We start from the raw sequence: 16,488 nt of genomic DNA on the forward strand, positions 1-16,488 counted from the left end.
GTGAACGCTACCAGTTTGTGGCCTCGGAGCTTAGTCCTTTTTTTTTTTTTTTTACAAGTCTTTTTCTGATTAATTTTTTGCTCCAGCTTTGTTACAAAAATTGTGCTTTTTTTCAAGAAAATGACTTACCTTGTTATGGACAAGAAAACTAAAATCTATGACACACATGAACCTCGGTGGATGTTTTAAAACATGATCAAGAAATGAAAGTAAAACAGCTTATTTGGTATAGCTGCGATACAGGATTTAGATGGATGTGCCCGGGATCAGTCTCCACTGCTGCTCATTGTGAATCAACAACCAACAAAGATGGGAAGAAAACTTACTAGATATGCTCATAAAATCACACTGCAATCATAGTTACAACATAATACTGCTTATTTCACCATTACAAGTTGTCAACAAACTATATCAAAAGGCATGAAGAGCCAATGAATGGATACACAACTCAGCCTATCCCAACTAAATGGGTTTCGCAACATGGATCTGACCAAAAGATTATTAGAGAAAGTATAAATTGAATGGATACACTGATGCATGAAATTATAGACAGTTTATTACAGAATGGGTTGTACATGTGGGGATTCTCTACCTGACTCTTCATGTTCTCAATCTATACAGATTTACTCAGTTCCAAAACTCTTATTTATTTTCAAAGGGAACATACAAACCAACCCCCCCCCCCCCCCCCTCCCTCACTTCTGGGTGTCCCATCTACAGATCCACTGGCTACTTTTTCTTGTTTATTTATTCTCAACTAAAATAATTAACATATGAAGAATCCTCAGCCCAATACTCCTCCAATTTACAAATATTAGAGATAAATAATAACTCCCATCTGAAACACTTCAAAGCAGAATAACTGCTTCAACTGAACACTCACTCCCCATCTTTTCTCTTCCTTACCTTTATTTGTTTTCTTTTTTCTGTGTCAAAACAATCAACAACCTAATGAATATGACTTACGCATACTTTGTTCATTACCATTTTTAGCTTTTTGAATGGCCTGTTGAAGCTCGACATACATCTTCACTGATGATTCAGCAAAGCAATTGAACTGATCAAGAACACCCACTAAGCTCGATCTGAAACGATCAAACCCTGAATTCCAGTCTTGTGGTGGTTCCTCTCCCAGGTCATTGCTCGTTCCTTCACCATTGCCAACTGCATTGCAGGCTGATGAAAATGGTCGATTAAAACTCTTCCCTTGGTTCTTCTCTTTGCGAGGTAAGAAGCATGTGGTCTCTGTTGCTAACGCTTTTATAGAATCTGACACATCTTTCACTGGTACGGCCTCAAGTTTATCCAACCATAGACCACAGGTTACATATATGGGAGGGCCTAGTTCCCTCAAGGGTGGATCAGGCATTCTTCTTCTCCTCGAAGTTTTCCGTTGAATAAATACACATTTGTGGAGCCATCCATTTATAGCCCGCACGTATGATTTCTGTGCATTAATCCACTTTGTGAAGCTTAAAGATAGATAGCTCAATTCATGTTCCAGATGAGAGGTAGCATGCCGATGTGATTCTGACTGCAAGGACAGTTTGTCACTGCCATTGTCATATACTATACTGATGATGAGAAACTGAAGCTTGTGGCATTCAGACATCATTTCCCACATTCGACTTAACCTGTACTTAGCATTGACAAAGGAAACATATTTACAATTAGCCAAAGCATATCAAAAGGCAAGTCAAGAATTTTGTTAACAGATCTTTTTGTGTGTGTCAGTGGTTAGGTATTCAAATGTATTTTATTTGTCTATGTTACTGGCTCATCACATAGATATGATGGCTAGCATGTTAAGAGAGTGGGGAGAGACATAAAAGAGTGGGGATGCTAAGTACAGAGATCCAAGTTCAAGGCATAACTTTCTTGTCAACTTGAACTAAATCAAAATGGCATGGTGAAAGATGATTCTAGATATATATCATCAGGTGAAATATCCCTGCAATACTAAAGCCAATAAAGTAATCTGAGGTGTAGAGATATTATCATGTTATATAAAATGAAATAACATGTCATACCCCTCAATCAATTCTTCGAGTTGTGGTTGAAGCTCTTTGTCCCTTAATTCCTCAATTCTCTTTGATATTGAGTCAATCCTGTGAAATGCAACTCCAATTCTTGAATGCAGATCCTTGACAACTGCACGTGTTTTATCAGCCCTAAGAGAATTTTCTCCCTTTGACTCCAGCTGTCTTAGCAGTTTACACTTGGTGTCATACTCCCTTCTGATTATCCCACTAGCCTGAAAACAGAAGTTCCAAAAGGTGTAATAACCTTTAGTAAAAAGAATTGAAAGTTTTAGCAACTACAACAAGAAGAAACTTGGTGAATCTTAATAATTGGTAGTATAAAAGAGTCACTCTATGAAGGATCTTGATGTGCTAAAATAGTTCAACATCTGGTAGATGGTTACCAATGACAAAAGGAGAATGCTACACCTTTTAAAATGACCGATGTCTTGGCTCAGACACTTAGAACTCCTGTCTTGCTACTTTATTTAGATAGTTTCATTACATCTATTAATCATATGCTTCTATAAAACCTTTTAGCAGTATGAACTATGAACTTGACTAATCAGTCAAATATATTGGAATTGTATTATCAACTTGGAACTCGCAACTTGATCAATCAATCAGGCAGTGGTTGTGCAATAAATCAAAAGAAGTCTAAGCAAGGGGGATGGTCCAATTCTTAGATAAGTTCCCATGTCTAGTCTGTGGTTCAGTTGCATGTCCAAATAGAGATCTGGATAAATTTTCCCCTTATATCATCAGCTTAACTGTAAATTTCAATGGGGTTCAGTGACCAAAATGAAATTTGTAGATATAATGGTCTATGCAGTATTGGTGCAGGATCAATCAGATCTGATCAAGGATTGAAGTATCGGTATCTGTCGTTGTATCGGTCGATAATTTTAAGAGACTTTTGGAGCGTATCGTATCGGAGATACCCTAGATACGCTAAAGATACACACATAAATGGACAACATACACATATAAATACGTTTTTGCATTTTAAAAAAAAAAGTATAAATAAGCAATATATAATATGTATGATGTATCATGCATAAAAACTAAAATGGAGAACACCGTATTGAGAGACAAGTGCATTCAATTGAAATTGTTATAAAAGATGAGGTTTCTTACATGTAGTGATAGTTTATTGTCGAATTTCTGAGAAATTTTAAAATCAGTTAACAAACTGATACAATAATTCATGTTAATGCAATGTTTTAGTTTGTTTTACCTAAAGCCACTCAATCATAGCAAAAAAAAGAAATAAAACAAACATCTGCTAAAAAAATTGAGTTTTCCAACTCATTTTGTGCTATATATAGCTTCAACAGATGAATTTTTATGCTTCAATCCTCCAAACATCAATTTGATTGTAGATTTTGAATCGTTTCTATAAATAATTCAAAGCCCAAGTCTAAGAAATGAAAGGGAGATCGACTGTGCAGTTGTGCTTCAAATTTTAGAAACTAAGTACCACCAGTGAGATCGATTGTGCAGTTGTGCTTCAAATTTTGGAAACTAATTACCACCAGCGAAAAAAGAAAAAAAGGCTTTGTTTCAAAAGTGAAATGAGTTCTGTAGATACGTATCTTAAGTATTGGTATGTAACGGTACATATCAATGTGTATCGATTGTGTATCTGTGTATCGATGTGTATTAGTTGTGTATCGGTGCGTATCGTATTGATACATTAGGATATACTTTATTTTTTAAAATAGTTTTTTCTTGGTCCATATCGTATCGGCTGATACGTATCAATACGGACCAATACTTTAAACCATGGCCTTTGGTAGGGTGAGAATACCAAAGAAAGAGGCGTTTGAGGGCCTTAGGTTCAAGTTTAGTCCGAGAGGACCTATTAACATGAACATAGAAAACACACAAAAACCTTGGGGGGGAATTAAAAAGGTAGAGTTTTGAGGAGATAAAATGTCCAAAAGAGATTTGGAACCAAGTAGTTTAGTGGGCATATGATTGATTAAGAAAATAGCAGTAAGAAGAGCATCAAACCAAAAAGTCTTATGGACATGCATACCAAATAGAAGACACCTAGCAACTTCCAATCAGTGGAGATTTTTTCACTCGGTTATCCATTCTAATGGGGTCCCCCTCCCCTTTTTATCAAAACAAACAATCTTAATTCTAGTATCAAACTGAGTCCAAATCAATTGATAAAAATTATTAAAAGTATAGTATACCTCACTGTTTCATCAAAAAACTCCAAGTAGTACAAGAACAATCATCAACAAAGGATACAATATAATGATAGCCAAACAAAGAGATAGTGGAGAAGAGCAACAATGTTTAGTAATAGGAAAAATGAGCAATTGATCTATTACCATGACAAGGATAAGAAGAGCAACAATGTTTAGCAAATAAACAAGGTTCACTCCGAAATACATGGGAAGTAGAAATAGAAGAAAACAAATGATGCAATTGTTTGTTCATAACACCAAAAGAGGGATGGCCTAAGCGTTGATGCCAAATCATTACAGAGCCAACAATGTTATGGCCACTACACCACACACATAAGATTGGGATGTGGTAAAAAAAAGATGTGCGGGGGTTAAGAAGGTAGAGTCATTTCTCCTCACACCCACTGCCAATAATCCTCTTCATGAGATTGTTCGAAGTTTTGACCACAAGTCCCACTCTCCGGCAGTCCTCCTCAAAATTGACATTCATAAAGCTTTTGACACGATCATCTGGGATTTTATTTCCAATGTCTTGCTTCAGATGTCCTTCCCGCCATCGTTCGTTCATTGGATCTACACATGCATTTCCACCCCTTGCTTCTCTGTCCTGGTTAAATGGAGTCTTGCTGGGTATTTCCCAACGGATCGTGGCATCCGCCAAGGATGCCCCTATCCCCCCTGCTCTTCTCCCTTTCCTTGGAAGTCCTCTCTAGTTCCATCTAATCCGCCACCGACCTTCACCTCATCTCTCCAATCCCCAAGTGCAAATCCCTTCTCTCCCACTTGGCTTTCGCCAATGACATCATAATTTTCTCCAAAGCCGACCCTCTTTCCATCTCCACTATTATGTCCACTCTTCGATCCTTTAAGTCCCACTCGGGTCTAAGCATCAATCTCATCAAATCCAATAACTTTCTCTCCAGTGTACCCCCTCTGACTCGTGAATCTCTCTAAGATCTCTGGAATCCCACTGGGCTCTCTGCCTGTCAAATACCTGGGTCCCCCCTCATCTCCTCCAATCTCTCTTCCCATCAATGTGCCCCCATACTAGACAAGCTCAAGAAAAAGCTTCAACTTTGGAAAGGCAAACTCCTCTCCTTTGCTGGCCGCCTTACCTTGATTAGATCGGTCCTCCAGTCCATGCACCTCTATTGGTCTGGTACTTTGTCCTTCCTGCCTCTGTGATTAAATCCTTCGAAAGGCTTATGTGCTCCTTCCTTTGGAAGGGCTCTGACTCTTCCAAATTCCTTAGGCCTCTCAGTTGGGAGAAGGTCTGTCTCCCCAAATCCAAAGGCGGGCTTGGGATCAAGAGAATCAAGGATGCCAACTTTGCTGGTGTTTTCAAGCTTATTTGGAAAATTGTTTCCAAACACAAAAGCATTTGGGTTGATTGGATCCTATCTGGTTTGCTAAAAAACAACTCCCTTTGGATTGCCCCTTTCACTTCGGATGCTTTATGGATTTGGAGAAAGATCCTCGACCATAGGCCCATAGCCCTCACTACCATCTCCTATTCTATTGGAAATGGGCATTCTATCTCCCTCTGGAAGGATCCCTGGCATCCTTCGAGCATCCTATCCCATCTTCTTTTCCCTAGGGTCATCTACTCTTCTGACCTACCTTCTGTGTTGGCTCCTTCTTGGTTTTTACCCCCCTCTTCCCCTTGTATATTCTTCTCTCCTTGGTAATGAATTATTTATTCATCCAAATATATATATATATATATATACCCTCTTCATCACTAAATCTCGAAAAATATGAGGGAAATAAATTTATACAACAATTTAAGGATTTTGTTAAGTGACTGAAAGATAATAGGTTAGTGGCAAAATTGGGACCATGAAGAACAAAATCAAAGGAAATAAAAGAGGCAACCAGAACATTACCCTTACTAGAAATGGAGGAAAATGAACCACCAACAACTCTAACCTTATCCCTACCAGAGCAAATAGAGTATAAATTATAACATTGAGACATACCATTCATGTAATCAGTGGTTCCAGAGTCAATGACCTAAGAGGGGGCAGTAGAAAGTGTTGATATAGAAAGTTGCAAGGCTGAAGCAGAAGAAGCTAGCACGTGGTAGATGAAGAGGAATAATCCAACTGTAACATGACCCGACGAAAGGATGTAAGGACTTCCCTAGTAAGAAGATTGTGATCTGTCTGCAGTCCAGATGAGGGCTTCAAATGCTAAGTGTTAACCATGACGTGTGCCCTGCCCCTCTCTTGCCACCACGCATACTAGTAGATGTAGGTCTAGGGGGATGCCCATGAAACCCCCAAACCTGTCCTTAGTGTGCTCGGGTTTCCCACAATGGACACATTAAAATCTATCTTTTGCATCTCCATGGTGTGGCCCTTGGCCTCTACCTCGAATACACCAATCTCTATGGGAGCTAAAGGAAAGAGCAGATCTCTCCAATGATGGTGAGGTATCCATAGTAACTCTTCAGGTCAACCCCACTTTGTAAGTAACTGCACACTTCATCTAGAGATGAAAGAGCTAACCGGCCCAATATTTGCACCCGAATAGGCTTATAATCTGAGTTCAATCCACCAAGGAGAATCAAAACATGCTCCTTTTCAAGAGTCCCATAAACCTTTGCTTCATCCCCAAGAATGGACAGCTGAAGATCCCGATAGTGATCATACTCCTCCCAAAGTCCAATGACAGAGTTATAATACTTAGAGATAATCCTATCTCCCTGCTTCATTGTGATCACCTTTTGAAAGAGTAGGTAAACCTTAGATGAGTCACCTACTTGGTCAAAGATCTTGGAGGCACTGTCCCAAATATCCTTGGCAGTCTCCTTCCTCATAAACCTCCTACCAATCTCAGGCTTCATTAAAAAGAATAAACCAAATCATAAAAGTTGAGTTCTTAGCCTCCCATTTTGTATATACGAGTTCATAGTACCAGTAATGTACCCAAACTTCCCCGACTCCATAGGGATAATAACTTCACCAAATGTGACCAATCCAAATAATTGGTGTTGGCCAAGTTCACAATGGATATCCAAGTGTTGGGATCATCAAATGCAACTAGAATAGGGTTGGTACCACTCGAACCACCAGTTGAAGCTTTCATAAGTCCAATGACTTCTAACATGGTGTATAAACACATTTAGAAGGTCGGTCAAACAACCAAACCAAATGGGGAGTACATTCAGCCTAAAAAAATTCTTCCCAATACACAAAAAAAAAAAAAAAAAAAAAAAAGCAAGTAGACAACCAGAAGAAAAACAATTCCCATCCACCCTTGCCAATGAAACTTCATTTCATGGCAACACATAAGTCCCATATGATGTAACTCATCAACTAAAAGCAGCCAAACTCAACACACAAGTCATTTCGACCACGAAATTAGGGAAAAACAGAATTCTGGCGGTACCTAGCAACTTAGAGGATGAGTTGTGCTCCAAAACTTCACCTCTTTAGCAACCAAGGGCATGAGGGTTTGAAAGGTACCCCTTGCGAGGAGACTAACAATCCCAGCCCCAATCCCATATGATGCTCGATGAAGGAGAAACCAGAAAAGGGGAAAGGGTCTGGAGGTAGCTATAAGGAGGCTTCTTGCTTCTTCAAATGGTCTTCACACCCTTCAAACTCCTTCCATTAGGTCTTCTAGATGATGAGAGAACTTCAACAGACTTCTAAGAGTTTTTGTTTACATAGTATAGCCTCTATTGGAACCCTCTACTTTTATGGGGTTCCAAAAAGAGGTACAAGAGATGTGGAAGCTTGGTTGACTCTCAAACCAAGCTTTGATCCCAAGTTGGAAACTTGGAATTAGTGCAAGGATCAATTCAAGAGAAGAGAGGAGAAGCTAAGAGGTAAGAAGCGAAGAGAAAAAGATGAGAGGAGGAAAGAAGAGAAGAAAGGAGGAAGAAAAGTGTAACCAAAAGTGGGAGAGAAAAGATTCCTCTCCCCTATTTGATTCACTAACATGATGTGAGAATTACATAAACCTCCCTAGGGAGGTAAAAGGTAAAATTACAACATAAGACAACAAGATAGAAAACCAGTGCCCAAACTACCCTTGCTACAAAAACTCTAACAAATAGGCCTGGGGTTAGTTTATATATGTGATGGGCTTTTTTTTCTTTTTTTGGGGTGTGTGCAAGGATTAAAGTATCGGTATCGGTCGTCGTATCGGTCGGCCAAAATTAAGATACGTATCGGAGAGTATCGTATCGTATCGGAGATACACTAAGATACGCTAAAGATACACACATAAATGGATAGGAAACATTTTTTTAAACACTTTTGCATAAAGAATTTGTTAAAAAAATCTATTGATAACATGTATTATGCATAAACACTAAATTGAGAGTATCGTACTAAGAATTCAAGGTTTGTAGTTGTCTCATAAATATAAAATCCTTGTTCCCAACCTTGATTTCCACTTTAGTTAGAGAGAAATATGGCTGACAGCAACTTTGAAACAAAAACCATTCAAAAAATCGTGTTTTCTGAAAAATTACCCATCTTGGCCATTATATGACCGATACTCACCGATACGTATCGATACTCACCGATACGTACTGATATATATCGATACTCACCGATACGTGCCAATATATACCGATACGTACCGATCGATACATACCGATACTCACCGATACGTACCGATCGATACATACCGATACTCACCGATACGTACCAATACATACCGAAACGTATATTTTACCTCAATTTTATAATTTTCATAGTCGTATCGAGGCATATCGTATCGTATCGACGTGTATTGGTGGTGTATTGATGCATATCGGTATGTATTGTAGGATATATATCGATACGAAAGGATTTTAAAAATTTCATGTATCGTATTGATGTGTATCGTATCGGTCGGCTAAATTTAAGATACGTATTGGAGGGTATCGTATCGGTATCGGAGATACTTAAAACCATGGGTGTGTGTGTGTGTGTATAATAGGCCACTTTACAACAACAATATCTAAAACCTTATCCCAACTAATGGAGTCGGCTACATAGAGATTCCAAGCAAGGAAGAGCGCAAGGACCATGCAAAAAGATTGACAGGTTATGGCTAATTAAATAAGTGTTGTTTAATGGGCCTAAATTATGGGTAGGAAGTAGAAATATGATATATACTTTATTAGTTTAGTTAAAGTCCTAAGCATGACCTTTGCCAGTAGCTCTATATACGATATTGCTGAAAAGCTTGCATTTGGAGCCACTATTACCCATATTTGGATGGAGCACAATCTTCACAAATGGACTTCCAACTCTAGATCTTTTGATAAGATTTGAAAAGCCATCTACTTTGAGGTCTTCTCCAAGCTCGCCACGATCCCGCCGCGTTCTGTTATTGATTCCCCAAGGAACAAGCTTATTGTTGTTTCCCAGGGCCTTCCACCTTTTATTCTGTCTCCCCCATCCCCCCCCCTCCCTCCCTCCCTCCCTCCCTTTAGGGGTGTATCCCTCTTTCCTCTTTGGCCCTTGGGTCTTGGATATCCCACCCCATTTTTTCCCTGTTATTTAAATTATTTATTCACCCAAAAAAAAAAAAAAAAAAAGTAAAGTCCTTATTTGGGCCAGTTTCCTTTATTATTTCAGTTTTCTAATCAGTTTATGTTACTTTATCAGTTCAGGATTGGTTTAGGCCATTGTTTTTTTGAGTTTGAGTCTAGTTTTTGAGTCCTTTATATAAGTTTGTAAGGGGCTACAGCCCTATACACGAATTTCATGAATAAAGTTGGCTTTTCCACCTATATTCTGTATGATTCAGAATAGCTTCTATGAGAGTAGGATTGGTGAGATTCCAATCTAGTTCCACGTGAGATGCTTCGTCTATATGTTTCTTCTATTCCTCCATTCTTCTAGTCTATCTATCATTGATTCAAGCTAGTATTTTCTGGTTTCCTGTTCAGTTCTTATTCATATTCTAGTTAATGAAATTTTTTTCTTTCTCATTTATTATATCAGAATTTTTTAATCAAGCTTCCGAATTGACCATCGACTTCATTCTAAACATTCCAATGGTTGTAAAATTTGATTTTGATACAGTCCTACTTCAAGTTGGCTTCCCAGAACTACTTGTTTTGAAGATCAAATTCAAATTTGTTGTTTCAGACTTAAAGATACCTGATAATTTTTCTGCTCTTTTGTTGACTATCAAATTGGACCTTTAAGTTTCTGATTTCACGGTTGTGCTGAAATCGTAAACTCAAGAATCCTATTGCCAATAGAATTTACCATCAGATTTCAATCAGATTTTGAGGAGTTATTCTTGGCCATTAAAGTGATCTTCAATCAGAATTTCATTCCTATATGAGTTTACTAGGAGTTATTCTTAGCCATTAAAGTGATCTTCAATCAGAATTTCATTCCCATATGAGATCTTTACTTATTCTTTTAAATATGGAATTTTTTTTCTTCACTTCGATTCTGGTTTTCAACTGTGTTCTGAACCTAATCCCCAATGATTCTGGAAAACTATCACCCAAGCATCCAGAAAAGTTTATGGCATATGCTATTAAATTCTCAAAAGTGACAAATATATACAGATATTTAATCAATATTCAACAGAAAAATTATAATTAACACCACTGTGATCAAAACGAATTTTTTACCTTGACTTCATCATAAAGCTTCCTCTCCCATGCATATAGCCTATCTAAAGTGGAGACATGACTGCCGGAATTCATGCAAAAATTACTGAACAGATTACTGCTTAAGTCTTCAATATTGTCTTTCGAACTTGATCCAAGAAGATTCCTGGATGATGAGGAATGGGATGATGTCGTCCTATGCCAAGTTAAGTACTTGACTGCTGTCACAGCAGGCTCTAAGTACATACAAACAAAGAGTAAGCAAGCAACCAAAATCTTAAGAAATGGTCAAACTTACTATGTTTCCAATCAATGATGAGGTTAGTTCACAGATAAGAAGATTCTTCTACAGTTCTCAATCTGTGACTGCGGTTTGCAATTGTTTGACACCTGGGTACTTTAACATGTCTCAGCTGTTTGGGATTGTAGTCAGCATGGTCTGCCATTAAATATGCATGTCAAAGTAATAAAACAGATATATCTTTATATACATATGTCTTATAAGTCTATGTTTAATTGATGATACATAAAACGACTAATATTCAATGAAAAATAATATTTTGATAGGGAAATGTAATTTGCATGGCTTTGTAAAATATTAAAAATAGAAGCTATTCAATTTTAATGATATTTCTAATCATTTACAAATTAAAGCTGTCATTACTGTTACTTTTTAAAAATATGTGTTTATAAGGACTATCCTTAGTAAGGAATTCTCTCATCTGGTCTCTGATTTTTAGAAATGCGGTAAAGAGATATGAACTAGAGAAATCAAGAACATGAGGTTCCTTAGAATATCATGGGGTCTGGATCAATGTGGTACAAACTACAATGACAGGCCAACCAAGTAAGAAAGCATTTGAACAATCCACAATGGCATTTCTAAGCGGACTAATGGTAGTTGCTATTATCTTCAATAAACTATTGCAGGTTATTAAGTGTTGGAGTGTATCTATGGGAGCAACTGATCGACACCCATGTATTGATTGATAACTGATAAGAACTTATTAAATGGAATAAACAGTACAAGAATGGCCCAGGAGATCCTTGCATTGAAAACACAGGAAAATGCATGTCCATATATTTACTATATGGTCTTTCAGATAATGGACTGCCTAACTGTCATTTTGTCGGAAAAGCTTTACACTCTTTCCCTAGCGTGTGTGTTTGAATTTTACAGGGTTAAAAGCAAAAGATTCTATTTACATGCCCTTTACTGTGTTGATAGAATCACCCTCTGGATATATATATATATATATATATATATATATAAGAAGCAGGAGTGGAAGCAACAAATTTCAAGTTAGAAATCTTATTTAAGTTAAATCTGATTCAAGATAAATCCAAATCCTATTGATTAAAACCAAGACAACAATTTCAGATCACGGACTGAAACCTGATCTGTAGATAACTTTAATCAATGTTTTCCTGTTGTATCAATTATTTTTCTGTACACAACTTTTACCACTAAAGTATATATAGAATGTCAAATAATCTTAATGATTACATAATTCATACAAATTTAATAACAATATCGAATTTTCCAGAGTTGTGCCTGCATCTTGGCCCAACAACAAAATCTGCATTCAAGTAAATAACAGAAATGATGGACAGAAAGATACGCAGAAAGATGGAAAGAATATCAAAAGTAAAACAGTGGCATGAAGAACAGAATATCAGAAGTAACATAATAAAAGGTTTACTGTCTTGCCTTCAGGAACTTGGGTTGGGTCTTTGCCACAAGAAAAACAGTCCTTCAAAAACATGGATGCCCTTGACTTCCCTGCCACACAGTAAGATTTGCTGTTAGAATCTTGTTAAATAATATATCTAAGTCAATCATATCTTACTGTCTTGGTTTATTTGTAATTATGGTTTCTTGTCCTTACTTGTAATTTTCCTTCATTATTAAGAGATAAATTTTTGGGCCTAGACTCACAGTAGACTATTATGAACCTACCATGACCTCTTGGGTTCACTCCCCCCCCCCCCCTTTTTTTCTTTCTTTTCCTCTCTTTCTTTTTTATACTGTTATAAGTGCTGATCTCTAGGTCAAGCATTATCTGGTATCGGGCATCCAGAACTATATGCTTACTCCCCTATTCAAGATTCCATAATTCATTATCCCAGTGTTTGAACCAACCAAATTGAAGAACCAAACCCAAAAACTTTCCCATGCAAAACTAGAACAATGAAAGACCACATAGGATTGTTAGGACTTCTGTCTTGGGGTTAAGCCTCTGGCAGGTATTTTGAAGGAGGGGGTCATCAACTTCTGATTGTCCAAAACCCAACAAGTGCAACACATGGAAAGTGGATCTAAGAGAAGTGACATAGTTTTTAGACTATGCTTCACGACCATTCACTGTCTTCTAAATTATTTTCGTGGATAATAACATTTTGTAATAAAAACAAAATTTGTGTAAAATAAAACTTCCTCTGGAATAGGAAAATAAAGAAAACAATGAGATAAGATGGCTCACCTTCTTTCCCAGGGAAAATTGGACGAAAACACAATTTATTTGCTTCAAGCATCCGGGGAACTTCTTTTCCAGATTCTGAAGCTTTGAAGAATAGAAATTCAACATCTTTTATGCTTGAAAGGAAGTCCTTAGGTGTAAGCTTACTTTCATTTCCAGCTTCTTTCTCTTCTGTTTGCTTGTCGTCAAGGGGAAGTGGAACCACAGAAGCTGTGGTCCTTGATGATTTCAAATCAGGTGATTTAACTTTTGCCCCATTCAAGAGTTCAGCTTCTGTAGCTATACTCCTGGCTGATAGAATAGCTGGAGAGCTATTATTTAAATGTGAATCCAATACCCTATTGTGGTTTTCAAAACTTCGAACAAGATTATCTGTAGAAGGTTCATCAAATTCATCATCTTCAGACTCCTCAGATTCCATTCTTTTTCCAGTATAAGTGGATTTCTGCTCATCATCCTCCAGTTCAGGAATTCCCTCCTCTTCCCTAAGCCGTCTTATAATATCATGATTGTCCAACCCATCATGGTTCAACCCCCTACCATCTTGAGTAGAGAATTGATTGTCAATTGGATGGAAAAGGCCAAAATAATCCCAAGGAGTCCCAGGTGGTAGGGAAGAATCTTGAAATGATGACATTTCAGGCCTTTCAGCAGATCGAGGCATGAGATTTTGCGGGGTACTTGAGGAAAACTTTAGCGTTTCAGTTACTGGAAATGGTCTCTCTTCAACTGTTCTTGTAGAACCACCAATTGCTTTCATATAGTTTACATGAAATCGGCCAGAGTGGGGAGTCAGAGGAGTCAGAGTTTCAGCTGCATCTACACGCTGTGACAAAGATGGTGAAGAGTATGAGAACTGGGAAAGGGACTTTTCCGCTAAAGCAAGTAGCTCAGGTGTTGCACTGGTGGAAGTGTACAATGATGACTCTATTTGAGCTTCAGGCTCAACAAATTTTCGCAGTGCATTTCCAGTATTTTTCAATGATTGAATGTAAGTAACATGAGCAGATGCTAGTGAGCATCTCCCATCAAGTGCTTGTCTAACAAATTTCTTCCTTTCACGACATAGTTGCAGGGCCTTATCTTCTTCTATTTTAGAATTCGAGGCTCCCATTTCTAAGACAGGGCTAGGACTAGGTCTCTTCCCAAAAACAAAGAGTCTCAACTGATTCAGAAAGAAACAGAGACCCCTCTATCCAATCTTGGAACACCAATTTCTCCAATGCTTAGATAATCCACAATGGGTAAAGCCGATGGTTAGATTCGATTTGGAGAACAGTAACAGCTGATCCATACCTTTTTCTTTCCCCCAAAATAAAACTTCCATGACAACCCATAACCATCAAGTGAAGATATGAAGTTCCAATTCTATTGAGCCAAATTACAGAGGACAGATTGAAATTTAGGTTACAGCCATCACCAAACTTCCCACTTCTCTTCCTTGCACAATAAGACTTCCATCTCTATAACACATTTTTCAGGAGAATAATACAATAATACAAATAATTTTGGTTGCTCTGCCTTATTTCCACAACCCATATAAGGAAAAATGCCAATCTAAACCACACTCAGAAAGCTCAACCATCATGTTTTCTAACTTATCCAGCAACTGATAAGACAAAAATGAAGAAATCAATCAAACACCAACCAAGCCAATGCTTGCTTGTAAAATAATTTACAGAATGTAATAAAAATAACAGAGGTAAGTGACAAGCATACAAAAAAACAGAAATCATTAGAGAAACGTGATTTCATTGGAGGTAAAAAAAAAATAATAATAAAAAAATGAAATCAACTAATTCAAGTCATCACAGAAAATGAAGAGACAGAAAGATATTGATTAAAAAAAAATTATCGGCTTTTACATAGAGTAACTTTACTTAGGTAATGTAATGGATAGTCTTCTTTGGTAACAAAATCACTTTACAGCTTTACGCCATCCACCAAAACATAAATAAATAACATTACTAAAAAATAAGATGAAAAGTTAAAAGATGAAAACTTAATTCTTAAACCAGATCCCCAAAAAGATAAACAAATGAATCTCAGAAAGGCAGCATGAAATAACCGATTCCCAGTGAAGAAAAAAAGTTGATATGCAGGAATCAAGACTCAGAAATATGGAATAAGTTCTTCTACTCAAACAACCATAAAAGATCGTTTCAGAAAGTATAGAATATAAAGAAGTGCCCAGAAAGCTTATCCCAATTTCTATATCTTTTCTTTTAAAGATCAATCCAAAAAAAAAAAAAGAGAGAGACGGAGAAAAGAAAACTTTCTTCCTGGTCCAGACTAGAATATAATAGAAAATAAACAAGCAATCTAAGAATCATCGCTCCAATTACAACGTAATTTCCAAATTCACCCATCCATCAAGCATGAAAATCCGCTTATACACAAGAAGCTTACCTCAATTAGTCCGGATCCAAAACAAGTCCAATAATCCCAAAGCCCGTCTAAGAACAAAACCCACCTCTAAGAATTCCTCAAATACTCCAACATTCTTATCTCTACTAGCATAAATCGATCAAACCGTGACAGAGACAACCAGAGAATGTAAGTACTTCCAAAAATTCAGACCACCCACCTAATCACTGATTTAAACCAAAATGACTTCAACTTAGAGCCCATTAAAATCCAACTTCAAATCTCAGTAAAAAAAAAAAAAAAAAAAGAACGACTGCAACATAAACATCTTTACTGAAAGCTTCAGATTCACCAATAATGGAAGACCCAGAAAGTCCATCAAACCAATGAATCTAAATTCTAAAATCCATAATAAGTAAAAACAGATTTTTTGAGAAACGGACTTGTACATATAAATATAATAGAGAAGTAACCTGAATTGGAGTTTGGTGATTGAAGCAATCACCGTCCGATAAAACCGTGGAATTCAGAGACGACCCCATGTGAGAGAATCGCGAGAAGAGGTGAAGAGGTGAAGAGGTGAAGAGGCATAGAAACAAAGACAGCTAGTGGACTGTGGAGTGTGGACTGGCTGTGGACTGACAGTGGAGTGTGGAGCCCTCTTAAACAAAATAAATAAAGACTGAACTCTTCCAAAAGTTTAAAAATGGAAGTGGGGCTTTCGTACTCTCCAACCTTTCATTATTTTTTTCCAACAAAATTTTTTATCTAAGCGGTGTTATTCCAAGATATTACAGATAAGGTGGGGGCACCAGTTTAGTGGGTGGAGGCATCTTTTGTTA

General features: G+C 37.3%; 1 protein-coding gene across 2 annotated transcripts; it reads right to left on the reverse strand.

The window, feature by feature from the left end:
* Positions 1-332: 332 nt before the first annotated feature.
* Positions 333-16,276, reverse strand: LOC122065886 (protein ROLLING AND ERECT LEAF 2-like). 2 transcript variants are annotated; one of them, XM_042629709.1, is made up of 6 exons: positions 16,120-16,276; positions 13,283-14,888; positions 12,511-12,582; positions 10,821-11,035; positions 2,031-2,254; positions 333-1,634 (listed from the first exon to the last, which is right to left on the reverse strand). In XM_042629709.1, the coding sequence occupies exons 2-6, from the start codon at positions 14,391-14,393 to the stop codon at positions 941-943; spliced, it is 2,316 nt and encodes a 771-aa protein (XP_042485643.1). In that variant the 5' UTR covers positions 14,394-14,888; positions 16,120-16,276; the 3' UTR covers positions 333-940. The 2 variants fall into 2 exon arrangements, with proteins under 2 accessions (XP_042485643.1, XP_042485642.1); XM_042629708.1 differs by lacking the exon at positions 16,120-16,276 and adding an exon at positions 15,689-16,058.
* Between the last annotated feature and the right edge of the window lie 212 nt (positions 16,277-16,488).

Source organism: Macadamia integrifolia, unplaced genomic scaffold, assembly GCF_013358625.1.
Source record: "Macadamia integrifolia cultivar HAES 741 unplaced genomic scaffold, SCU_Mint_v3 scaffold2139, whole genome shotgun sequence".
In the NCBI taxonomy this organism is placed as follows: domain Eukaryota; kingdom Viridiplantae; phylum Streptophyta; class Magnoliopsida; order Proteales; family Proteaceae; genus Macadamia; species Macadamia integrifolia.